The 27,240-nt window shown below is 38.0% G+C and overlaps 1 protein-coding gene across 1 annotated transcript; it reads right to left on the bottom strand.

The window, feature by feature from the left end:
- Positions 1-12,686: 12,686 nt before the first annotated feature.
- Positions 12,687-26,680, bottom strand: LOC103464012 (protein shisa-like-2A). Its single transcript, XM_008407806.3, has 3 exons — positions 26,349-26,680; positions 23,643-23,779; positions 12,687-17,206 (listed from the first exon to the last, which is right to left on the bottom strand). The coding sequence occupies exons 1-3, from the start codon at positions 26,528-26,530 to the stop codon at positions 17,019-17,021; spliced, it is 507 nt and encodes a 168-aa protein (XP_008406028.1). The 5' UTR covers positions 26,531-26,680; the 3' UTR covers positions 12,687-17,018.
- Between the last annotated feature and the right edge of the window lie 560 nt (positions 26,681-27,240).

Raw genomic sequence — 27,240 nt, 5'->3', positions numbered from 1 at the left:
TTTTAGGATGCTTTTTTTTCCATTAAGAGTTTTAATTCGTCTTGAGACATTGGAAAAACATGCTTTAAAACATTTAAAAGAGTTTTTTAGACTCCCCAGGGGACACTGTAATGGAAGCTTGCTCTGCAATGAAAGAAGAAATAAAACTCCAACAGAAAATTATAATTTCGGCTCTTAAAGTCATGACTTTGAGATACAAAGCCATAATTTCAACCTTCAAAGGGAAAATTATGAGATTCAAAGCCATATTTATGAAATAGAAAGCCATAATGTTGAGATTCAATGTTCAACATAAAATTAGGCCTTGCTTTGGATCTCAACAGTCCTCCCATGTTCATCAAGGGAAATCCTTTCCACTTCTGCAATCCGGTCATGATAATGTTAGCCTGGTAGAAAACCATCCCTTGTTCTACATTTTGCTTCATACAGAGGGTCTGAACCCTCAGCTAATGAGAAACAGTTGCTTGCTGGAGGTAATTCTAAATTTTGATATAAAGAAAAATTTCAATTTTTTTACAGAGAAGACAAAATGTCTTCTTGAATGAAACTTGCATTTATGCCAAATCAAGACTAAAAACATGCAGTCGCAGCCTAATCATAAACATGATGTTTGTATGATTACTGCCATTCTGTTGTGGAAATCATATGCAAATATATTTGCATTTTATTATTGTTTCCACAACAGAATGGTGGTAAGAAAAAGTTCTATAATTGAGTTTTTATTTTTATACTTTATACTTTAGGCCAAGGTTATCAGGACAACTGTGAAAATCTAAGTATCAATAGATCCCTAATTGCCTTAAAATAAGTGTGCAAAGCTCATCTTGTGATCTTTCTTTTCTCAAAACAATGTATTTGGGTTTGCCATGAGATTCTGCTATTGCTCTGATTATGTGTGTCCAGATCTGGGTGAGGGATAAACAAAATAATCCAAAGCTTAGGCTCTGGCCAGGCTGCCAGGCCAGACGCAGGGATGGGTTGATGAACCTCTGGAGGCTGTGGGTGGCTTAGTCTTTTTGACACACTCACAGAGTTTAACACTCAGAGGATGTAAGCTGTTAAAATTCCAGATCAGAATATAAAAAAAAATTAAAAGTCCACTATGTATTAGTCTACTTTACCTTGCTAGTTATGTTTTTTCAGTCATTCCCATCTCTGCAGCCTTTTGGTCTCAAGAGCGGATGAAACACACACGCACGCACACACACACACATGCGCATGCACGTGCGCGTGCACACACACACACACACACACACACACACACACACGCGCACGCAAACACACATGGTGTTCGTTTTTCCATTACATGCATGCACAACCACTGAAATAGACATGAAAAGCTTTTCTGTTTTTCCATAATCATTTGGAAAAGTGTCTGAGGAAACGCCTGTCCATAGTTTGCTTATGAAGGACAGGAAGAGAAAAGCAGTGGCTAAAAGGATGTGGGTACTTAATGTGCTCTCAGCGAGTCAGAAATTTTGAGAGCTCGAACTTATCCAAAACCTGCACCTGTGCTCTGGCTGTTTCCAGCTCTACCTCCAACTCAGCATGAGGACTGAAACTAACTTCAGGCAGTCCATTAATCCAAAACAGTAAAAAATAACCTGATCCGCTTCTGTTTTAGACAGAATTTGGTATAAACAGTTTTCAGACTATTTTCTTCTTTACTTTTTCATGGCAAACATTTATCAAAGGTTCAGAAACGTTTCATAGAAACTTTGATCTATATCAACATTATAGCATCATGCAGCTGGTGCAGATTTGTAGACTTAACATTTATGATGCCAATCTTGAATTTCACCACATTTCAAAGATGCTCTGTTCGATAAAGATCTGGTGATTGTGGAAGCCGTTAGAGTACAATAGAGTTTAGTGTTTGAAAAACCAGCTTGAGATGATTTGAGCTGACATGGTGCCTTATCCAGCAGGAAGTAGCTTTCAGAACATGGGCACACAAAATGGTCAAATGATTTGCAACCACACTAAGGTAGGCTGATTGAAATCCGGTTCACACTAAGTGACTGAGTATAACAAGAAAATATCCCCATCACTATTACGTCAATAAAATGTAACAGTGCTCAGTAAATGGTGGCAATGGTTTTGTAAGTTTGGATTGTTGGCTCACACCCTCGCTACGTCTGGTTAAGTCATTGTGTCCTTGGGCACGGCACTTCACCTGCCCTGCATCCTGCTGGTGGTCAGAGGGCCTGGCGGAGCCGGCGCATGGCAGCTTCACTTCTGTTAGACCACACCAAGGCAAGCTCAACCTCCTAAGAATGTAATTGTCATGGTGAGTCAACTCCCAATGTTATCTTGGTAGCAGTGGTGCTGTGAAACAATTAATGAGAAGCAAAGCTTTGATGCACCTGTGACATCAAGCTACAGAAAAAAAACATCCCATTGCATGTTTTGTTGTGTTCTCTCTTGGTATATTGGTACATTGTTGACATGATGTTTATTAGCTGCAGGCATACAATGTAACTGTTAAGATGCTGGATGTTCTTTTGGCCTCACAGCTGGATCAGAACATTTCCTTTTCCATGTCTCTCAGTTTCATTGTTATGGAACAAATGATTTTGTATCAACAGAAGGAGAACAAGCCTGAACTCCACATCTGACGTTTTTTTTTCGTAATGGATATTTTTTTCCCACTTATGGAGCTTTGTGATTTTATTTCATCTACTTTGTCCACATGAGCTTCAACCTCCTCCTCTGTTTGAGTTGTTCCTTTGGTTTTCTTAATCTTTGTTCAACTTCTTCTATCAATGTTTGACACATTGTCACTCAGGCTTATATAACCTTTCAGAACCTTCATTTTCTCTGAGGACACAAACTTCAGTGATTGAGAATTCAGCTACTTGAAATTCATCATCTGTTTCATCATTTTGAGCGGTAAATTGGGTTCCTCTGAGCTTTGATTCCAAAGCAACTCATCAGTTCCATCCAGCCATTGCTAAGCGATTCATTTAAAGGCGTTTTCACCCCTGATAGTTCAGTAGACTCAGTTCAGTTGGGAACCAAAATTACATTTGTTACATTTTCAGCTGGTGTGGTTGGCTTTCCAAATCCTTTGAAAAATGTGCTTACCCCCCTCACCTGTGGGCAGCACTGCACCAACAACCACTGAAGAAAATAACACAAGAACTTCTGCAGAAGACACTGAGCGCAACTTCCTTCTTCACAAAATGTAAACAAATGGAGTGACTTCAAATTTTAGCATTTTCCGAATTTCTAAACCACATTTCTCTCTCGAAGAGAAAGATGTATTTACCCAGAATGCTTTGCACTATCGTCCTCTTCCTGGTATTGGAGTGGTCTCCAGTCTGCTTGCTGTTCTGCATTAGAACTGGGTTTACTTAAACCAAAGTAGGTTTTTAGGTGGACTAGATTTTGCTTTTTTGGTCCACATCAGAGTTCGATTACACATTCACACCTCACCAAAAAAAATTGACTTTCTAAGCAACAGAAGCAGAGTTTTATTTAAGGGGCCCAAATGTGGGCTGGTGTGAATGCACCTTAAGTGCAGTGTTATATGACCTGGATGTTGATGTTTGCATTATTGAACCTGCACATAAAAATCTTTTTAATTTTGTTTTCCAAAAATCAGACTTTTAATTTTATTCACAACTTTACATTCTTCCTGCTGCTTTTCAGCACTAATGGCCGAGGCCTTAAGTAGTTTTATTTCTCTTTTACAGGTTGAAAAGCGCTGTTGTCTTTTTTTGTAAGAGAAAGAAGCTTTTAATTAACTAGAGAATGTTCCTGATAAAATTGTTCCATTTATTTGTAAAGCATGTCACAGCACAAAAACAACTCTGAGAAGTTTTGATAACTTTCTCTGAATCTTAAATGATAAAATATTGTCATGACTTGAACAGTGGTTAATGTTCGAGGACATTGCTCTGAATTGGATTGAATCATATCTGACAGAAGTTTATCATTACAGTTTGGGAGAGTGTTTTTCCTCTGTACCTCACTTCATGTCCTCAGTCATTCCTCATGTACAGGCTGATCTTGGGTCAGTCCTCAGGAAATAAATGAAGCTTTCCATTGTTATGCAGGTCATTTTTGAAACTAATAATTTGTGATGTCTCGCAAATTTCAGGACTTTGATTAATAAAATGGATGTCACCCATCTGAAAAATCTGTTAGGACGGTAATTTTTTTTTTTCTAATTGTGAAGCTAACTTATTCCATTAAAATGGTACAAAACAGATTGTGTACATTCATCAAAAACAGTAAAATTCACAGCAGCTGTGTCTCCATTACAAATGTGAGCAGGTCTTTGTCTATATTCTGCTGACATTGAAAAAAATGCAACAAAACAAAACAAATTAAAATCACAAGTGAATAAATTTGTTCACGTGATAAGTCATTCAAAATCATGGCAGCGAAGGGTGTAAACAGCTACATGAGATTCATCATTCAGAGGAGACGCTGGCATCTTATTCAGCAATTTGCAGCAAAGAAACCCCATCAAACAGCCACAGCTGGAGTTTGGGCCATTTGGCAAAATGAAAAACAGAAATAGATTATTTCTCACCTCCTTGTTTAAGCAGACAAGAATAACTCTTCCTACCGGTGCTGTTATGGATATGAGCTGCTGGCTGGAAATGCTCACTCCTCCAAGGTCTCAGACATGTTGATAATAAAAAGGAAGAAAAAGGTGCATCAAGAGTTTACACATCAATGGCTTTTATTGATCGATGGCTTTTATCAAGCCATCGATCAAGGGGTACAAATTTATTATTTTAAAAGCTTTCTGAATGTCCTTTAAATGTTCAGTTTTAATACGAAACAGCTTGTGAAAAAATGGCTTTGCGCTTTGAGAAGCATTGATGCAGAGAACAATCAGTGCGTTAATGAACACTGGTCCAGTTTTCTCCATTAAATTCAAAACACACAGCGCTGCAGCTGGTTATAGTTTCTATCTGGTAGAAAAAAACACCTGAGCTCAATCTCGGCTTTTTAGGATTCCAATAGAGCAGTAAAAAACCATCTGTATCCCTCCTGGAAGTCTTATGTGAAAGAGATTTAGGTATTTTGTCAAAGAGTTATAATATCGTGTGTTTTTTTTATTTGTTTGTTTTTTTGCAGTAATGCAGAAAAAGCTCCACAGATTTCTTAATCCACCTATTTTCCCCACTACGTATAGCCATATGGTGTGGATCATAACTGCAGAAACAAGATGTGAAGTGTCTGAAATGAGAATCCTCCGTATGCTAGCTGAGCTCAGTGACAGCTGAGGAGTTGTGTCATCTGGGAGGAGACCCCCGGGTCAGACCCACAGCAGGCTGGAGAGGCCTTACATCCAGGGGTGAAAGTAGTTTTAAATTCTTGGGGGTACTATGACAAAAAAAAAAAATATATATATATATATATATATATATATATATATATATATATATATATATATATATATATATATATATATATATATATATATATATATATATATATATATATACTGAGGGAGCCTGTGGTAACAGCAGAGAGGAACCAATCAATTTTTAAAGAGATTAAGGTATAAATAAAATAAAGTCAATTGTTTGCTGTTGTTATATTTTAACAAGCAGGTAGAATAGGTGAAATACAGACACATTTCTTTGGAAAAACATTTTACTTTAAGAGAAATATCTAATCTGATTGCTGTGTTAGAAACATAATTGTCCACTTTTGTAAAACACGTCTGCCAGCATCATCAGCTTGCTTGATAAGCATTGTCATGACAACATGACATGTTGACAAGTCTGTGTATGTACAAGGAATCTTTAGTAGCATGATGTCTCTGAAAGAGTATTTCATTTAACTGCGGAATATTTATCTGCCACTCTGTGAGTTTCAATCAGAAAATACAAAAGGAACAGAAATAAAATGGGATTCATTCTTTGAATGCTTAAATGGGACTTTAGAACACAAATGGCTGGAAAAGTGTCAGAAATGTCCCGGCAGCATCCATGACCAAACCTTATGTGTTTACAATCCTGAGCGGGTTGGAATGTGAATATATGCCAGTCTTCTGCTTTCTAGCAGAGGCTTAAAGATTTTAGTCGGTGGTCTGATTGGTATTTGGAACTATTCATAACTGCTTTCACCTTGACAAATCCCCAGTTCTACCCAAAGCAAAGTAACTTATTCATTTGGCAAAAAGAGGTAGAATAATCTCTAGGAAAAAGACAGTCAGTCCTGCACTATGCCAGAGATTTTTCTTAAAGTCAGTGCTCTGCACTCAGAAGTCAAAGATGGGAACAGAACCGAAGCAATATTTTTGCATCTTTAAAAAGATCCCAGCAGCCAGGGTTATTTATTTCTTTGGAGCGTCTTGGTCAGAATGGGGTCAGTCTCCTGGTGAGTCACTCTCAAATATTAAATTGTTTGCATCCTACAGAGCTGATGGCTCTCAATACCCAAAACATTGTCTTTCAACGAATGGTTGTCTGTGGACACATCAAACCTCAGACTGGCTGAATTTATTGTTAGTTATTCTGTGCTTAGCAGCATAATAATAAAAGTATGATTTTAATGCAAACACAAGTATCAAAGTCTAATTTTGTCTGCCCATTTTGCCAAGGATGTTTCTTTCTTTGAGGACGTGGTGGATAATCAACACCTGTGGTTCTGTCAAACTTCTGCTAGAATGACTTTCCAAGCAAAACCTCTCCCTAATTGGAGCTACTCTTCCCCTGTGCATGAGGACATCTGTAATAAAATCCTGTGATGAAGAGGATGAAAAGGACTAAAAATTAAAAAAAAGTCAGTTTTTGTCTCTCTGGTGTTACAGAGACACCACAAAGAACACAAAGGGCTTCTGGAAAGTACAGAATGGTGTTCATATTAATCTAGGGATTCAAATGGGGAATCTGGGGACAGATTTTTTTTTTCCAGGCCCAACATCACAGGATGTTCAAAAACAAGAACTGGGTAAACCAGCCTGAACTTACTGTGGATTTTCTCTAATCTACAAAAGAGCAAAATTACAATCAGAGGCTCCAGTATGATTACATGCACCCTTACTCATACTTTGTTTGATGTTCATTTGAAATCTGCTCCTCCACCACTGAGGTGATACCACCGACATCTGACCCCTCTGATTGGTGTTCATTACTAAGATAGTTGAATTCCTGCATGGATTCAGCTCTTCAGAATAGTCCAGGCTCAGGGCTTTATGGAGTATTCCAGAACTTTAATGGCACAGTCATTGTTTCTTTTTGAGCAGCTTATTAACATTCAGAGTCCTGCATGGTCAAGCTTCTTCTGATAATAATGGGTTAGTCAGGCCACAGACCCCTCTAATCTGTTTGTGTTTTGTCTTTAGTGAGCCACATTGGGGTTTGGGGTGTTGAGTTTATTTCAAATACACAGCGATGGAAAGGGAAGGAAAGGGAAACATTTAAAAAGGGAGTAGATAAGAATAGAGATGAGAAAGAAGGATAAAGAGAATAAGAAAACCTTAGAAGTTGGCGTCTACGCCTGCAGAAAAAGAGCAAAAACAGAACTGACAAACCATAGCGACAAACAACGTTACAGCCTTTACTGCTTACTGCTAAAAATCTCTGGCGCTACCTGAAGATGTTTCACTAAAGGGTTATTTTACAGTTTTTATTGTTTTTAGTACTTTCTTTGATATTAGGACCTTCACAGATTGAGAAAAGCAGCAACTTCAAAATAAGAATGAACACAATATCTTCTTTTGTTTCATGAGATTACTATCAGAAATCATTGGGACAGAAATCACAGCACAGACACTTCAAACACACTAAAACAGACATTCAATTATCTGAGACAAATAGAAAGAAAGAAAGAAAGAAAGAAAGAAAGAAAGAAAGAAAGAAAGAAAGAAAGAAAGAAAGAAAGAAAGAAAGAAAGAAAGAAAGAAAGAAAGAAAGAAAGAAAGAAAGAAAGAAAGAAAGAAAGAAAGAAAGAAAGAAAGAAAGATTTTTTGATTTTTTTAACAACACATTTATTTTTCAAAAACAGTACATTTCAGCATTATTTACTTTAAACATTCACATAAACATTGAATTAAAAACTAGTTTTCCATCACTCACGGAGCACACAACATTATTAAAGCACCACAATGACAAAAAGTCTGTTAAGTTATTCATCATTGTAAAAAACATAAATTCTGCTTTTACTCTGTTCTTTACCATCAAAATAAACATCTTGTCAACCTTTTCCCCCATGATTCCATTTAATTTATTTTTCCTGCTAATATAAATTGAAAATTTTGCCTGTCCAATAAGAAAATTTAACAACTTCCACTTATTAGCTTCCTTTTTTGTATAACCCGCACCAAATATAAAAGCTATTTCAGACCAATAGACACCACATTTTTTAAAAACATCTTTCAACAACAAAAACAATGGAGAGAGTCGTTTACAATCAAGAAACATGTGAAAAGTAGTTTCTATTTCTTCACAGAAGGGACAAAGTTCACTTGTGTCTTTTTTAAATTTTGACACAAAACTGTTAACACTCACAGCACCGTGCAGAATCCTCCACTGTAAATCACTTACCCTCTTACTCAAAGGGGGCTTATAAAAAACCCTCCATATAGGTTTCTGGTTATCTCCTACTTTGAACTTATCTCTCCAAACAGTATCAGTTCTTCCACTTAATTGTTTCTTATTTAATCCTTGAACAACCAATTTGTAAAAAGACTTCCCATTCAATATGCAAAAATATAAATTTTTTTGATTGAGCAGAAGAGGCCCTGTCAAATCTGAGAAATCAATATTTAGACCCATCTCTGGAAAAGGATCCGTAGAATCAGGGAGTTCTTCTCCATTAGACCAGTCCACCAGCATCTGTTTTTCATCCAAAGTCAATTCTCCGAGCCACCGGTCTAAAATAGTTTTCATGACTCGAATTGATTTTGTCCCAAGCAGGGAAGCTGTCGCCTCTGCGTTTTGAAGTTCTGGTCCAGCCGTTTCCACAAGGTGTCTTAATTTCAGAACTTTATTCTGAAGCAGTTTTCTAGATAATCCAACTTCACCTTCTAAAGCCAAACGTGCTTCAAAAAATAAAGGTTCTTCTAAAAGCCAAAACAAAGACACCGTTGGTTCCAGTCTTTTCCATTCGAAAAGTGTCCAAGCTCTAAACACACTTTTGTAAAACGTTGACATTTCATACAAATGCAGCAGTTTACAGTTTAGTAAAAACAATGAACCATCTAAACCAAAACCTCCTACTCTTTTCAAAACCATACTTGTTATTGGTTTCCAAAAAACATCCTCCTCCCTCCCCATTAGATATTTTTGAATAAACTGTAACCTGAACGTGGCAGTTCTGCTCTCTAGATGCACCAACCCCTGCCCAGCTTCCTCTTTGGGTAAGAAGAGCACTGCCTGAGATACCCAATGTTTGTTATCCCAAAAGAAATTAAGCATACAAGATTGAATTCCATTAAGTAATCCAACAGGTGGTTCCATACATGCTAATTTATGCCACAATAACGAGCCAATTAAATTATTTATGATGAGCACTCTCCCTCTATAAGACATCTGTGGTAACAACCATCTCCATTTCTTTAACCTTCCCTCTACTTTCTCCATCACTCCCTCCCAGTTCTTTTTTTCTGTGTTCTCATCTCCCAAATATACACCAAGATATTTCAAACCCCCTCTTTTCCATTTCAATCTACCTGGAAGTTGAGGAAGCCCACAAAACCAACTTCCTATTGCCAGAGCTTCACTCTTAGCCCAGTTGACACGAGCGGCTGATAATTTTGAAAAAAGATCAACAATTCTACCTAAATTATTCACTTCATCTTGATTTTTGACAATAACAATGATATCGTCGGCATAAGCGGATAAAGAAAAAGATACATTGCACCCTGGTAAAACCAGTCCTTCATTATGTGACCTAATTTTTTTTAACAGTGGTTCAATAGACAGAGCATATAGCATTCCGGACAAAGAACAACCTTGTCGAACACCCCTTGAAACTCTAAAAGGTTTACACAGACAACCATTAACTTTCAGTACACTCTCAATGTTTTCATATAGAACCATAATCTTGGCAATAAATCCAGAGCCGAGACCAAACCTCTCAAGCACCTTCCACAGGTAACGGTGCTCAACTCTGTCAAAAGCCTTTTCCTGGTCCAAAGAAACTAAACCAGCATCACAACCTAATGATCTGGAGACGTCCAAAATGTCTGACCCTCTTAAAAGTTAGAAACTCCCTGCAATTTGTTTTCAAGATCAAACATCAATTGTCTCCTTTATCTAAAGAAAGCGGAAGCAGAGCTTCTCCTCTCCTGGCCTGAACTCCTGCTGTTTTATGGCCTTTCACAGATCAGTGTGAAGCTGGAACTTCTCCTGATTCTTTCCCAGACAGACACAGGGCAGATCAGAAGATTTAGCAGACAATCTGCTGTAACTACAGGTAACATAAAGGTCAATAGGGCAGAATAATTTATTAATCCGAAAACTATAATTAGGCTATTTCAATCAAGACATGTTAACAACTAGGAGAGATCACAAATTAGATTATGTGTTTTACAGATATTCTACGTTGCATTCAGTTTTACACCAGCTGTTTAAATCTTATCAAGATGGTCAAAAGGTTAAACTTACACAAACAACCACGGCCCCCAGTGAATGCCTGCTCAGTCCACAGAGAGGTTAAGAACTGTTTTAAATTATAGAAAACTAAAACTAAACTATTTTAATTCAAGTTATTGTGTTAAATTTAATATAAACATCCTACAAATGAGATGCCCACTGGACCATGGAGGCAATTTAGAACTAAATTTTCTTATTTTAAAACGCTAATTTTATATAATATTGTACATGTCGTTAAGTTTTAAAACTAGCATATTTTAAATTTATTTTCTTAACAAGCCCTATACTAAATATGTATGATAGTGACTCTGTGTGGGTTAGAAAAAAATCTACAATGAATTCACACTTTTAAAGTTATTTGTTTTGTTGAACTATTCAACTGGGAGGGGAGAGAGTACAGAAAAGAAACTTTTACCAATAACTTTCATGCTTCTGAATGTTTAAAGATTCCACCCATGAACTGTGGCTGTTGAGCTTTAGTGAAACCCAAAGCTTTCTAACACTGAGCTGAACCTGCAGCAGAGCTTCAGGATGGAAACTGTACTAACCCAACATGTTCTGTTTCTCCTGAAAAGAAATGAGGGTTGTGGAGAATCTATGAATAAGTTGAGAGTAAATGATGACAATTTGCAGATCATTATGAAATTATGCCTAAACTGCAGGACGAAGATGAACTTTTATGTTTTCAGTCCACTTTTTTTTTTCATTCATTTCATTTTATTACATTATTTCTCCGAGGTAGAACTTGGGAGTAATCCCATCCAACAAATGCACACATAGATTGCATCAGAAAAAAAATCTTCACACAGATCACACAGAACAAGTGTTCAAGTAAAACAACATTTCACCAGCCTTTTTCTCCCTGTCTGTTTTCTCCCTTTAAGGCCATTAAAAAAAGTATTCAGCAGATTCACTCCCTCACCAACCAACTCCCAACCTGCTGCATTTGCTGGATGTTTTTATTAAGGCCTCCTTCACTAAAACTGAACCTTGCAACTTAAAGTTCTGAGTGACTGTCAGCAAGAACTTTCCTACATGTGAAACCATTTTGATATCATATGACAATAGCACAAAGTTCTTTTTTAGAAGGAACCTTTGCTAAACCTTATTTAATTCTTTTTCAAGACTAATATCGGCCAATATTAGTATTTTCTTTAACGTATTGTATTGGTCAGATAAATAAAACTGGGTCAATGTTGATGGTATTTATTTCCTTCTTGTTACCATTTTCTTCTGGAGACAGGAGGTCGGTCATGTGGTCTCTGTTTGGTCATACGACAGTGATAGGGTCACAAAATTGTGGGAAGTTTAACTGAAGCAAAGAAGCAGTGGTGAAGATAGCAGTGTGGTCGTTTTTTCCAAGATGTTGAAAAGGAAGTAATCAGCCACATCAGCAATAATAATATTGGCATATACACATATGGCATATTATTATATTATATCATGCACTCAGGTCTTCAAGATCAAATTCTTCTACGAAAGGATAATAAGCCTTGTCCAGCCCTTAAAATCACCAAGATACTTAAAAAATTGTTTCAAGTTTCATATAGTTAGCTTTTAAAATGACCAATAAATTGGAAGTCTAGAAAAGAAAGAAACAAAACGTAAACACATTTGCATCTCAAGGTGTCTCATGGTTTAAACTGAACTAAATCTGAGTTGGTTCAGACCAAACTAAGTTTGTAGCTCATCTATGGCTGTATGTGTTGAATAGAATATAAATGATCTCTGTTTGTATTAGTTAATATGAGACATTCTGTTAGCGTCTGTCCTTTAAACAGCTTTCTAACCTCTTCTGTCTACAATAAAGCACTTACTTTTTTGTGCTGTCATAGCAACGATTGTGCCATGCATTATTGCTATGATGATAAAACATATTATGTCTTGCTTTGTCATGCTTGTCTCAAGTTTTAGCTTCCACAGAGGATAATAACAGATGAAACTCAACAGGGACGCAGAAAGCAGAAAGAGGAGTAGATCTGCACAAATTCCCCCCTAAAAACACTTTAGAGTAACAAGGCAACAGCAAAAAGTCGCATGCTTCCCTCCTAATGTGGAACAGAAAAACAAACTTTTTTCTCATACCAATACCGCAAAAAGAAACTATTCCAGAGGAAAAAAAGATTAAGCAATTTCAGATTTAATGATAACAACACACAAAAATGTCCTCAGAATGGAGAATACACACATAAAAGCAAGAGGGACAGTAGCAAATATTCAGTACAGTAATATCAAACATAAACATTTGTGTAAACAACATTAACTATATTGAAAGGTATTTACATTCATGAATATTCTTAAAAGCTGCATTTGTGGCATTGTTCCAAGACATGAGCATCAGATTGACAGCTGGCTCTGAAATTCACCCAGATCCTTTCCACAGCAATCATATCGGAGTGGAGAACGGGAGAATCCATGTGTCACAAGATTTGTTTCTTTCTGACTGTACAACGGGACAAAAAGGTTAAAGCAGATAAGCTTCAACCTTACCTGCCACAATGTGGCACCACACAATGTGGCAGCATGGTGCAGCAGCTCTGATGAGGGTTACTTCACCTTATAGGATTAATAAAAGATGGACTGTAGGTAATTCTTAGTTTTAGTATTTACTGATCAATATCAAAAGTCAAATCTAAATGAAAATGGCCTTTTACTTCTTAGTGAGCTAAGAAGTAAAAAATTTCTTTCGGCACCAATGGCGAAAGTGTGGTTCTTGGAATACAGATGGAAAAAAAAAATTTTTAAAGCGTCATCAAATAGTAAAAAATATGAAACAACAACACATATTTGTCTTTTGTTTGCCACAAAAGACAAATAAAAGACAAAAAAGACAAACGGTCATTTAATTTGACCGTTGAATGGGGCCACAAGGATTTAGGATTTGTTAGAGTCGGAAACTTGGGGCACAGCCATACATTAAACCTGGCCGAGAACACACAAAACATTTTGTTTTCTTGGTGATCAAAATAGAAAAGAATCAAACACAAACTTTTTGAAAATTAGATGCTTGTCTTTCAGTAAGTAAATATAAGACCCTTGATATGTTTTGGGTTCACATTAATTTCTATGAAAATTTTTGACCAAACAAAAAAGATCTTATTTCATTTCTTTCAAATATTGCATGATTAGTGGATTGTTAAAGATGTTAAAATAAAACAAACAAAAATAATTGATAACATAAAATGTTCATAAAGACTCCTTCATGTTCATGACAGGTGTTATGTCATATTTATGACAATGTGATGTCAGTCTATGTCAGTCTTATGCACACCCCTTCAAATAAAGTGTTACCAAAAAAGTATTCTGGGAGGAAATGTGGTTCTGTGAGGTTGCCTAGAGTTCTGTATATCTTATATGGGGTGAGACCGTGGTTCAGAACCAAAATGAATGGAAAAAGTGTTTATACAATGTTTTCAGAAAATAACGGGAAAATAAGAGTATGTGAGGTTTGTGTATTTTTATGGAATACACAAATATTATATTTGTGTATTCCAAATGGACATTACCTGTCCAAAAATGGACAGGTAATTCCCATTTTGATATTACCTGTCTGAAATGGTGTGTTAATGGGTATGAAATTAAAGTAGAAAGGAGGAGAATGGTAAGACGAAGGAACTAAATGGTGCTATAAATTGCTAATTAAAGCAGAACTTACCTGCTACTAAAACTGTAATAATTACTACTTACAATGTTTGTTTAAAAGAGTCTTCCAGACTGAACTTTTGTCAAGACTCCATTTCTTCTTCTATGCTGCTAAAAACAGACAATCGCCAAAGTTCAGGAGACATTTTCTGCTTATTTTTAGGTCTTGACACAAGTTCCTGAGATCTGAAATAGACGCCTGACATTCTTTGGTCAAAAAGCCAACGACAAAGAACCAAATCTTGGTTTTCAGCCATGAGTGAACATAACTGAAAACCTTGTGCATCCACAGCGAAGAGATTTAGAGAACGCATTGAGGCACTTAACTTCATTCCATCATATTCTTCTATTGGTGAGTAGTTTTCTATGCTTGATTCAACAGCCAAAAACTACAATGTGAATGTACATTCAGGTTTAAAAAGGCGCGAAAAACATTCTCCTATCTGAACAAAAGCAACAGTGATAAGCTTATACAACAAGACGCCACACAGATAAATATTTAGCAGCCATAATAACATTTAATACTTACATTTCCCTCAGCGTGAGTTCAATCTTAGACAGCTGCCACTGGTCTATCTATAAAGAGCCCCATTTGTATGAATGATGTGAACTGGTAATGTTTGGGAAAACAGCCAGTTCAAAAGGATCAAATCCCTGCAATTCTGTGTTGCTCAATTTATTATTTTTGAGGGCCCAGATTAAATCAGTTTGCTGAAATGTGCTTACCCTATTTTATAATATCCTTGGTGAAGCGTCTGTGAGCAGTGAAGACACTCAAATGATACTCATACGTCGAATTCTGATTAAGTCCACATTTAGAACTGGGACAGGTCCATTATGGGCATGATTGGAGTTTGTATGTGGGCTTTCTCAGCAGAACTTTTCAGCAGGATTACTAATGCTTCTAAGTATTGGCAATGGAATTTTTGCTTCATTTTTTTCCTTCACTTTTCAGCAACCACTTCTATATTAGCAGAAGAAAAAATGGTCTGCTTGGCACTTACAGTCTGAGCTGAGAGAGTGACAAATGCTTAACATTTAACAAAGACCCATAAGGGAGGGTCTTTACCACATATCATTAAACTACATATCTATTAAAACTGAATAATTTATTTACTTTCTGTTTTGAAATAAAAGTTTGACTGACTAGAGCAGAAACACTTGCGAAAACTCGATACACGTACGTGTAGACATAAATTTAAACATTGCTTAGGTCCGGATTTACAGCATCTGGCTTCTTCAGAATGCCTCAGGTTAATGATGCAAAAGTGGGATTAAAAACATAACAGTTTAGGCTGCTTAAACTGTTATGAATATACCTATTCTGAAAATATGGATGCGTATTTTCATAGTGTATCTGTGTTCTATTTGTGTTCTATATGTAATACATACACAGATTTTTTAAGAGGGTGAAAACATCAGAAATGGGCTGTTCAGACTGCCGTGAAAAAGTTGGATTTTCCAGCTGTGAATGCAATCTGCAAAGATGGAAAAGAGGATCAGTCCCGCCAATATTGTTAAAAGAGAGAACGGTATCGTTCCACTGAGGAATGCATAGAAATTGACTAGTTAGATTAGAGTTGGTGATAATCTGGCACACGGTTACAACAGATGTGCCAACATAGTGTAGGATAGAATGGCTGCATGACAACACTCTGATAACATCATCACCTGTATCCAAGGTGGAGGTGCTGCCACCTATTACTTATTTGATCTGATATTAATAATCCTCACAACAGTCAAATATTGTTTCACTTATTTCATTCCACCAAGCTATTGTGTGCTTAACCTTTATGTGTGTACTTTTGAAACCCAAGGTGCCCTAACAAACTGCATGTTGTGTTTTTTCTAGAGCTTTAAAGATATTAGGCACTTTAATCATCAAAATATGTGCTTTCAATCCTCATTTTCCCCATAAATGTATCCCAATATGACCAAAAAACAAATTTTGACATCTTCAGGTTGTAAAGGTTTTCCTCCTTTGATACCAGGGTTATACAGACAAACACTATCATCCCTGAATCCTTAACAATAGAACTAAAAATACACACAACATTAGAATGGTGTTAATGTTGGTGCTGTTGAGCTAAATATGTGCGCTTGTGTAAATGATGCAAGAGAAAAGACGAGCATGATGTGCTAATGGACTGTGGTTATAAAATCTATTCAGATCTCAAAGAATACTGACAGCTTTTAGGGAAATGAATCTGATTTTCTAGAGCAGAATATGTAAAATTACAGGATAGGTGGTGATAAACAGCCTTCACTGCTCACATTGGTTTTTCTAAATAAAAGTACAAATAATTAAGAACATGAAGTAAATCATACACCCAAATAAGAGCAAACACACTGGTTTTAAAAACAGCAATCCTAGAAAGGCAAGTTTTCACTTTTCTCCTATTAGAAAAGCTTTCCATCCGCCTGTTTAGTTCTGACAAACTGAGTTGTTAAACAAGAAAAAAGCTCCATCGAACTTTAAATTATTTTTGTTCATTGTTATGGACAGAATAGCTTCCTTTTTTTTATCAAGGCAGATACAATAGAAACACTTCAATGTTAACTAATTAAACAGCTATAAAACTAAAGCTCAAATATCAAATGTTACCTGTCAAAAATCTGACTTGAAATTCAGGTTTTTCCACATATGGGGGCCACAATAAAGTTTTTGCACTTGCAGTTTGGTTCTGTTGAATTAAATAATGATAATGTATTTGTTGATAAAATACAAACAACAACTCAGATTAAACTATAGGGGCAGAGAAGAAAGAGACATTAACACAAATCCAAAATTTTGAAAAACGTGTCGTCCTATGTAGGGTTCTCCACGTTGATGGATGTGACAGTGGCCATGAAGCAGCGCTGGAAAAGGCGGTCGGGGTCTGGCTGCTGGTTGTCACAGTCTAGCTTGCCTCTTACAAAGTGTTTCCTGAGGCCTTGTGGGCCAGCAGGGGCGCTGCTGTGGCTGGCTCCGGCTCCTTGTTGACTGATGATGGCGTCTGAAAAAATGAAAGAAAAACAAAAAACAAAACCTAAGGCTGGATTCAGCATGAAAGACATATTGCTGCTTCTCCAACAGATTTATCAAAGCAACTTAACCCATTTAAGCTTGAATGGCCTACTGTGAGGAACATGTACCAAGACACGATTTATAATGAGGAAGAGTTAGGCTTGTCCATGACACAAATGGCTCAAAGCCAGTATTCTTGGTGTGATACTGAAAAAGGGGACTCACATATGTTTAAGCTGTGTTTCACAAAATAAAATAATGTTCTTAAAACCCAACTGAGACCGAGATAACATTTTGCACCCAAGACGGAGGCAGCAATAAAGGTTAAACAGTTATTATCAACAACCACAGAATGTCTTAAAGTTTCTTTTGCTACTGGACGCTCAGATTACTTTGTCTCTTCAGATATACCTAACATGTTTCCATGATATGCTTCTTAGTCTGAAAACTGAGAAAAAAGAAAACTTGAAGAGGTGTCACAGATGTTTCCAGAGGCAGCATCAACCAATCACTATGACGACGAACTAACAAAGCCTACTGCTGCTGGCTTTTTGCTTGACGATGTCATTCCAGGTATAGGAAGGCTAGAAGGTCCCTCATCCCGGTCCGTGGCTGTGTGGGTTTGCTTCCTAACCTTCACCGCCTCCATGATCCAACGCTGAGGTCTGTTGTTTCCCCTTTTGATGATCTTGCCCCTTTCCCAATCCATGATGTGATTTTCCCATTTAGTGTGATCCGCTGTAGATGATTTCAAGTTTTCTTGCAATGCCTTGTTTCTTTTATTTGGCTTGTTGCTAGGCTTAGAAATAACAGCTGTCACACCTCTGATGAAGACGGAAGCATACAGTCGAAATGTCAGGTAATTTCAGTATTTAATGACAAAATCAACTTTAAGATTTTATTGCATATAGACACAATTAGTTTTATTGAAATAATAATAAAAGGTGAAAATTCAAAAGGTCTGAATAGATTCTGACTACAGCCCAGTAACCATCTGTGAGACAAGAGGTCAGAGGATTCAAGCCATCTCCAAAGGGAATGTTTCCTAACACAAACGCGCTTGTGTGGATTTTACGAGGCAGACATTGATAAGAAGGTTTCATTCTCTGTTGGCAGGGTTGGTTCCCAGGTAACTGTCTTCTAGGTGGCACAGGGAAGGAGGCCCCGTAATTATTGGGAGCCTCTTCCTTTCAGTGGAACAAAGATGCTGTGGACAGAGTTGGGCCATCACATGGAGAAGCGGCAGTGAGCATCCTGCTCACAGGTCTGGCTCCTTCAGCAGGATTTCGATTGGGGGAATGTGCAGGATTGTCCAGAATATGGTTGTTACAGTTACAGCTATTCACCAGTGGACATCCACCTATCTGTGGATTCATCTATTCACCAATGTTTCTGTGGAAAGCAACTCCAAATTATTTGCAGAAAACTCCTATTCACGGAATTGTGTCTTTATTTTCAAATATCTGAAAATAGCATGTTTACCAATGACTCATTTATTTCCCTCAAGACAAGAATGCTAGGGAAAAAATATTGAACACTTTTCTTTTATCAGATTAAATTTGCAGAGGAAGGTTAACGCTTTACAAAACTCGAGATCTTAAAATGTTCAAAAACTTCTGATTGGTAAATCTCTAAACCTCTTTAAACATTTTACAACTTGCTGAATGCTGGACTTTTATTCAGAGTTACAATCAGTGAGAAAGTGATTCAAAGAATTAAAGTTCAATTATGTCACAATTGTATGTACGTAACAATATGTACGTATGTTTCATTTTCAAGAAAAAATGGGGAAGAATGGCAGCAACACAACTACCAATCAAAACTTCAGACATCAAAAATTAAATGAAAAGACAACAGTCCACAATAATATCCCGCTTATGCCAAATGTAACTTCGCCTGCTTCAGTCAGTTTCTAACAGAAATGCAATTTAAATAAATTACAGCAATTAGAATAATAAAGACCAGACACCGCCCCAGGTACTGACTTCAGTACCTAAACTCTTGAGCCTATTTCGTGAGTTTAATACACAAAAAGTACCATCCATTCTATGGATTTTTGGAAAATCAACCAAAGAAAAGAGATCTTTTATCCTGCGATATCAAGAGCCTTCCTCTTTTAACTTCATAAAATAAAAAAGTATTTCAGTTCTTGTTAATTAATGTAAAAAAAAAAATTCGTAGTGACTTCGGAAGACAAAAAACTGGTGAAGTCAGACACACCGGTTGAAAAGGAGTCACTTGTGTGTCTGAAATTTAACTTAACAAAAAATGATCATAGCACGAATAGAGAAAAATTTGTGATGAAGTTACACTGCTTCCTTTTCAGGAGCCACAAACAGTCAGACATGTAGAAAAAAAACAAATAACCCACAGTTTCTTTACTCAACTCATTCATTCATCTTTTACACATTTCCTCAGGGCAAATCCAGTCCAACATGGGGACAACGTTGGGCTAATTGCAATACCAATAGACAGCCCCTATTAAAGGGCCAGCATTGTTTTTTCCAGGCACATATGCCATTTTCTAGCACAATCAAGTAACTATGTTAACTTCAGTTGTTAAAAAATGCTACTTATATCAAAGAAATTTGTCTTCATAATTTAATGCTTTAAAATTGGGCTTTAAAATTTGTAAAGAGCAGACATCCTGCTCTTTATAAAACTCCACCTTCAGGAAGTCATCACAACATGGCTGCTTTATTAACCCTTTAACAATGTCTTTACCAGCCTTTCACTGAGAAGTAGCTGCTAAGAGCTAGTCTGAAGGAGCTGAGTGGGGCAGTCCTGGGTGAGTGCTGTTCTATGTAGTAGAAGCTCAGAAGCTTGGAAACTGTAACTTTGAGGAGGAGCTGAGTCTTGAAGGCGGAGCTAGGTCCACCCAGGCTTTTTGCACAGCTGAATGGTCGCCATGGAGATTAAAGGATTTCTCAAACATGCATGAAAGAATCAAGGCAACGCTTCAGGAATGTTTTTGATGAGGAAATAACATAACATGATGTAAAGCTTAAAAAATTGATTGTACATAATACTGCCCCTTTAAGCCGCTTCACACAGACGTGTTGTTTTCTACGATCTTTGTGTCCATATCCATAAACTCAGAGCTGTCTTTGTTTTCTTCTGGATGAAAGAGTAACACAGTTTTGTGTTGAGAACCAGGTTTTTCAATGGCAATCCATTTTCTTCAATCATCCCTGATGTATCCAGTACACAAACAGCCAAACAGATCCCATTCTCCTTCAAGAAGCCGATCTTCTCTCAGTGGACCTTTTGTTCCAACTGTGCACATGATGCTGGCACATCTACTCTTCCACAACAAAGACACTTTGTGCTGTCAGAATTGCTTCTTTTACTTTCACGTTTTGCTCTTTTTATTCCAATGAAGTGACATTTGTAGCATCTGTAGTTCCCTTTAACTAAAATGAGGTTGTGATCTCTGCTCCTTCACACATTTATTTAGGTTTGATAAGGGAGCATAGTTGGCGTTTCCAAATAAAGGGAAAGTTAGGATAATTTTTCTCTTAATAGAGAATAAAGTTGGTTGTTCAATTTCTCCTGCAGTTTGTAGGGCACCTTTTTGGTGACTACTATACTCTATCTGTGATGTCCAACTCATCCAGGTAATGAACCCCTTCCATGTCACTGGAGCATCCTCTAAGGACATGGCTGTGCTCCTGAAGCATCATCCCTTTTTATTGGAGGCTGAGAGAAAACTCGTTCCATGGAAGCATGGGCAATATTCTGCTAAATAATGTTTTTGCTTTCAGGATTGAGAGACTGATGGGCTCGCCCATCAGACCTCAGTTCCAGAAGATAAAGTCAACCACTCAGTTAATCTTTATTGAAAACCTAGCTTTTATTTTATTTTTTTTGCTAAAATCGAAGGCATTGTGTTGCATCCTCATTATGTACAGCATATAGTTATGATCCTCATTTCCTGAGCTGTGATTCATATTTTGAATGCTTTCATTTTATTGTAGTGTCCTCTCTCTGTTATTATATTGAGGCAGCATAATACAACATTTATTAGATACAGACACAATGTATAGCTAACGTAACTCCCTCTGAATGAAGAGTCCAATAACCGCTTCCTTTGATGCTCAAGTAATTCATCTTTTTCTGCTGCTGATTTCTCATGCTGTTTTTTCTTTGCTGTTTTTTCTTAACTGATACTGCATCAAATTCAGAGGAGGAACAAGACGGTGCTGGGTTAAAAAAGAGACACTGAGATTAAAAAATGCCTTTCATTACTTCACCACGTAAAAACATGATTAAACTAAAAATGATTGCAATACGTGAAGCTGCCACACTCTCGTCTATGGTACTCAAGCAGGTGGGTGAATAGCCCCTAATTAATTATTGAATGACATATTGATAAGCAAATAAGAAAACTATAAAATTTGAAACCTAAATGAATGAACATCCGACAAATTACTTTAACGGCTCCTACAGAAACGTCTACGGACCCAAACAGATGTGAGTCTTCATGAATCAAGCTGGTGTTGCAGAGCCCTGTTTAAGCCTCGAGTGGAATTCAACAGGACTCATATGGAGCATTTCATGTAAAATTAGTGCCAGGAATCTTCTGTTCATTAAAGTGAAATGTTAATGTGTACATATCAAACAATACACATAGTAATACACAGCGTGATGGCGGTGATGGTGGTAGGAGTTTGAGCTACACTCGGTGGTATGCCGGTTTGGTTTCTGGGCAGCTTGCCTGCCCACAGCAACTGTGGCTACAATTCAGTAGCTTGTCGTCATCAGTGTGAATGTGCCCTTTACGATTTTGATCTGAATAAAAGGCATTATAAGTAAAATGTATTATTTGTATGTGAATAAGCTCCCTCATGTGATAAGTCATTAAAGATCATGGCAGCGACGGATGTACATAGTTGCATGAGATGTATTCATAATTCAGCCTTGGCGCAAGCAATCATCATCTATCAGCCAATCAGAGGAGACTTCAGCATCTTATTCAGGTGTTGGAGCAACAAGCTCCGCCTACCTTGGAGTGGCTGTGTTCTGGGGACATTGTATTTGGCTATTTTACAGAGGAGATGCGGATTCAACATATCTGAATGACACGCAACATTTTCTGAACTGTGTGATGCACAGAACTCTGGTGCAGCTCCAGCTGTACATTGTCTGAAAAAAAACCCCATCATCCTGCTACCACTTCCTATCTTCTTCTTTGTCGTTTTCGCCAGTAGTAACTTCCAGTTGTTGATCATGTGACTCATGAGATGCGAAAAATGTGTTTCTTTTGCAATCTTTCTGAAATGCGATACGGCTGAAAAACCAACTCACTCTAGAGCAAAAGCTTTTTATAGAAAAACTTTAGTTTTTTCAAAAGTAGCGTGCCTCCACTGAGCAAATGTATTGTCATAGTTTTAATTTGCACTATTCTATGGATAATGGAAATGCATCTAACGTCTGTTTAAGGTCTCTTAAAACCATGGGTCATCCCTAGTCAAATGTACAAAAGTGTATCTTTGGCCAGCTAGTTACACAAACAGACACATCAACCCCTGGAGCTGCCAAGTCAATTAATCCAAACATTTTCAGAGTCTAAAAACTCTAAAAATGGGCAACAACCAGTTAAGGCACATCAGCCTTTTAATTTTTATATAAAGCTGGTTGACAACATTCATATTCAAGAATTCTTAGATTGATTGATTGATGTAAATCTGCATCCAGCAGCCAGTCATTTACTTTCTGTTCCTGCTTCATTCTTTCCAGGGTCAAAGAGGTTACAGAGTTATTGCTAACACCACGATATATTGTCGATCGTGCACACTGTCACACGGCAACCACTAAACCTGTCATGCATGTGAGTTTGGAAAAGAAGGAGTCCGGAGAAAAGCCCCACAGGCACAGGAATATTCTGCAGTCTGATGCAGTAATGCCTCAGGTGAGACTCAAACTTGGAATATTTCTCCTACTTGGTTGATGCTGCTTGGATTTTATTTGACCTTGTCACAATGGGCTTATTGTTAGAATTTCAATCACTCTCCTCTCACCAATTCTAAACTGAAATCATGTTTAAAGCATTTCACTTATGGAACTTAGGTAAATTTAGTTTGAAATATCGTTTTAAGCACATTCCACGAGTAAGACGCCTAGAAATGCAGAGATAATCCTTTACAGCTCTATAAGCTTCACTGAATTCTCCCCAAGATTATTCAAACCCCAGAGGGATGAACGCTGTGGGGTAACACTTAATGTCAAGTGTGTGAAGACAGACAGGCTAAAACTATTGACATTATTCAGTATGATAAGTTTAAGGTCTTGAAAATACATTTACAGCCCAGTCCGTCTTTTTTTTGCCCCCAACGCTATTGTCAGTGGACTACTGAATAATTTAAAAGCATTTCAATGTTTTAGTAGACTGGGCCCCACACAGACCCTGCATCTGGAGACATTACCTGGTGCTCCAAGGGGCAGTCCGCTGTCCAGACCTCTGGGTTTGGTGGTGACAAACAGGTAGCAGAGGACGCACAGAGTGATGACGAAAGCAAGCAGGACCACAGCTGCAACGGAGAGACCCACAAGAGCTCCGAGGCTGCAGGGCACAGCAGAAGGAAGCTTAGAGCAGAGAACAACAGAGCGGGGCTAGAAGGTTTTTCTATCTCCGCTCGCAGCTGCAGCACTTCGGCTTTCTTCTTTTCCAATTTTGCAAAATAAAAGCTGCAGGTGTGTTGGGTAATTAAAGCTGACAACTTTTTTGTCTGAGTAGCAATGATAAGACAGAATCTGTTCTATGATGAGAAAAATAAAGCCTGCTTATTTTTAATTAGATCATTTCGCGAGATTACCTTCATATTCTGCAAATACAAGAATGAAAATTAAGTCAAGAAAATCAGCCAATGGGAAACATGCTCCAGTTTAAACCCAGAGACTCAGAGCTGGATGTTAGATTCTGATTAGTGTGTCCATTAAAACATGCTGGATAATTTGGACTGAATGTGCTGGCTCTGTTGGTTTCACAGTCCGGACACACATACACACACACATACACACACTCATACCAACCGGCTGAGAGCAACAGTCATTCAGCAAAAACTGAGCTGAAATATCTGCGCTCATAAGAACATATTGAGATTCTGGTGAGCTTCCCAGGATATACATTATGCAGCATTAGAGTCTACAGCGCAGCCACAAGCTCATTACACATAATGCCACATAACGATGCATAGTGGCCAGCATACACAGACCAGAGCCAGTAATTCTCATGGACCTCAGAGCTGTTGCACAATCAGGCTGGGGCTATATTCATTTCATAAATATAGAAAAGTAAATGTACTCAGTGACTGCTCAGCTCATATACCATTTTCGGCAAATATGTTTTATCTACAGAGCGACACGCAGCTCAGCTCCACCTCCCTCACAGCAGAGGCAGACACCTGGATTGATCCATGGCTGCTTCCGTCTGCGTGGGCTGCAGGTGTGGAATGAAATAGCAACATGAATTACTACTTAACATGTCTTTGGGAATGTTTTCACAATCTGGCAATAATCATAACACTTCATGGAGTCTGTCTGGCAGCAGCAGTCTAACCTTCAAGGACTTATTCTATCTACAACTGTGACCTTAACATGTTGATTTTGTGGAATTACGTGGATCTTAAGGCACAGAAAACTTTAATGCAATTAATCCACTTTTTTTTCTAACATACATACATAAAAAGTTTCCAGAACTTTTGTATTCACACATTTCTGGTACGTCCATAAATCTGATGTAGAACCAACATCCACAGCGAACAGCAGTGATGGACGACAAAATCACTTCTGACTTGTGGATTTGACTCTGAAACGTCTTCAGGGTTATCAAAAAAAAAGACCAATGGAGAGACCCTGCAGCTTCATTATGGGATTATTGTACCCTCCTGGTTTCTCTGGTTTATGAAAAGAAATTAGAGATGAAACAACTATCGAGAGTTTAAGAGTTGATTTAATACATGTAGAGTGTGAAGGGTAAACTGACCCCATAAAACCACTTGTGGTTTTGTTGTCCATATTTGCGGTGGTGGTGTTGGTCAGAGGGCCCGGTGGGGCCAGGGCCTGGCAGCCTCCCCTCTCAGACTGCCTCAGGGCAGCTGTGGCTACAATCCAGTAGCTTGCCATCAGTGTGTGAATGGGTGAATGTAGTGTGAAGCGCTTTAGGATCCTCTGGAGTTGATAAAACTCCAGGCATTTACTTCTCTTGGTCCATTGGGCGTCAATGTCTGCTTCAAAAACCATCTGCTGGAAAATCGTTGTGTTCAAGTTGTGCTAAAAGGAGTTAGCCTACCAGTGAAGCTATTCAAGCCTAAAATAGCATCTCAGTACTAAATATGTAGCAGCAACACAGAGTCTATAACATTAATGTCAGCGACCACAGTGAACATTTCTGAAGAAGTTCATGAATGACCAGGAGTTCCTGAAACTCTGGAAAGATGAATGGATAGAACAGAACTTTGATCCGATCTGATGGTTGGTATAACAGACTAAAAACAAAACTCTGTTGTTGAACTCTATTTGCTATTTATTCAATAATTCAGCAGCAAATTAGGCTTTTTCCTAAAATAAGCATTTTAGCTATTTTTTTTTATTAGCGCCTGAATTGCTATTAATTGAAATGTATTAATTACAGACTGCAATTAACTATAATTAAACATTTTAATGGAGTCTCACCACTAAATCAAACTCCAGTGTCAACGTGATTCTGGTCTTATTACCGGTTTGTCAGCAGTCTGAACACACACTGAGATATCTCAGCACACACATGCTTAATTAAAAAACTTGTTGAATAGCTGCTCTTTGTTCAGTTCATTATTAACTGCGCCTCGTTTATTTTACGCTTCACTGTTTGAACGTTTTTTATCAACCCAGAAGCAGTTCCGCTGTTATTATCTGACATAAAACAACAAAACACGCAAATTCATCACTGCGCGGAAACTCTGCAGGCTAAATGTCAGCAACACCTTCCTGAGCGAACCAGAGGTGTTCAGTTCAGCCAGGTCAGGGAGGAACGCAGAGATCAGTCTGCTCCTGAAACATGTGGGCTGCTGCTGCTGACCTGAGCAACAGGCAGTTTATCACCTCCTGAACCCAAACTGAGCTCCACCTGCACAGTCACAGGGATCCCTCACCTCAGCCACCACATGTATCCATACTCGTAGGGGAAGAAGCTGTTCGGGTCATCACAGCAGTACTTCAAGTCACTGAAGCCGCAGCAGAACACCGCCGTGGACTCGCCCCCCGCCTTCGGACACGTGAAGCTGTCCACGAACACCTTTTCCCTGGAGTGGTAACTCTCGCACAACGCGCTCATGTCAGGCGCACAGGACGCGCAGCCGGCCAGCGGGAACAGACTGCTCTCATTCCGCCCTGATCCAGCTGCTGCGGCTGGGCGAGAGAGAGAGAGAGAGAGAGAGAGAGAGAGAGAGAGAGAGAGAGAGAGAGAGAGAGAGAGAGAGAGAGAGAGAGAGAGAGAGAGAGAGAGAGAGAGCTGCACACAAGACCCCGCTTCCCCGCCTCCCCTCTCTTCATCACTGCCTCACCTGCTCCAGAAGCTCCTCACTCAGCTTTAGATATCATGGACTAAAGATAGGGGGGGATTAAAAAGCACAACTTTAAATATATTTAGGTGTAGCATAACTTTTATTTATGCATCTATAAAAATGTTTGACAGTTTGGTGTGAGACAGATAATCTGTGAGCAGATCAATCTCTTCCTCCTCCCTGAGCTGCTATTGCTGTCAGAAGCAATGCACCGCTCTCAATCAATAACAATCAGAGCCCGGAGGAGGATTTAGTGCTGTCAATCATCCTCATGTACTGTTGCTAAATGCGCTAAAGGCGGAGAAACAATAGGAGAAAAATAATCTGCCATCATCTGTGGCCGTTAATTAGAACTGGAAGAAGACAGAAGACATTGATTTTTTTTTCCACAGAAGTGGCTATGAGAGAGACAGTATAGTCTCATACTGTACTGTCATGACATAGTGATAATTTCAACAAATATGCAAATATTTGTTGAAAT

Source organism: Poecilia reticulata, chromosome 4 (assembly GCF_904066995.2).
Source record: "Poecilia reticulata chromosome 4, P_reticulata-male-v2, whole genome shotgun sequence".
In the NCBI taxonomy this organism is placed as follows: domain Eukaryota; kingdom Metazoa; phylum Chordata; class Actinopteri; order Cyprinodontiformes; family Poeciliidae; genus Poecilia; species Poecilia reticulata.
This window is presented reverse-complemented; position numbering and strand designations above follow the sequence as displayed.

Excerpts from the sequence above, each read along its gene's own strand:
- LOC103464012 (XM_008407806.3), bottom strand. The coding sequence starts at position 26,530 with ATGAGCGCGTTGTGCGAGAGTTACCACTCCAGGGAAAAGGTGTTCGTG. Across the intron at positions 23,780-26,348 it reads GGATACATGTGGTGGCTGAG|CCTCGGAGCTCTTGTGGGTC; the intron begins GTGAGGGATCCC and ends TGTGCCCTGCAG. Across the intron at positions 17,207-23,642 it reads ACTGCCCCTTGGAGCACCAG|ACGCCATCATCAGTCAACAA; the intron begins GTAATGTCTCCA and ends TCATTTTTTCAG.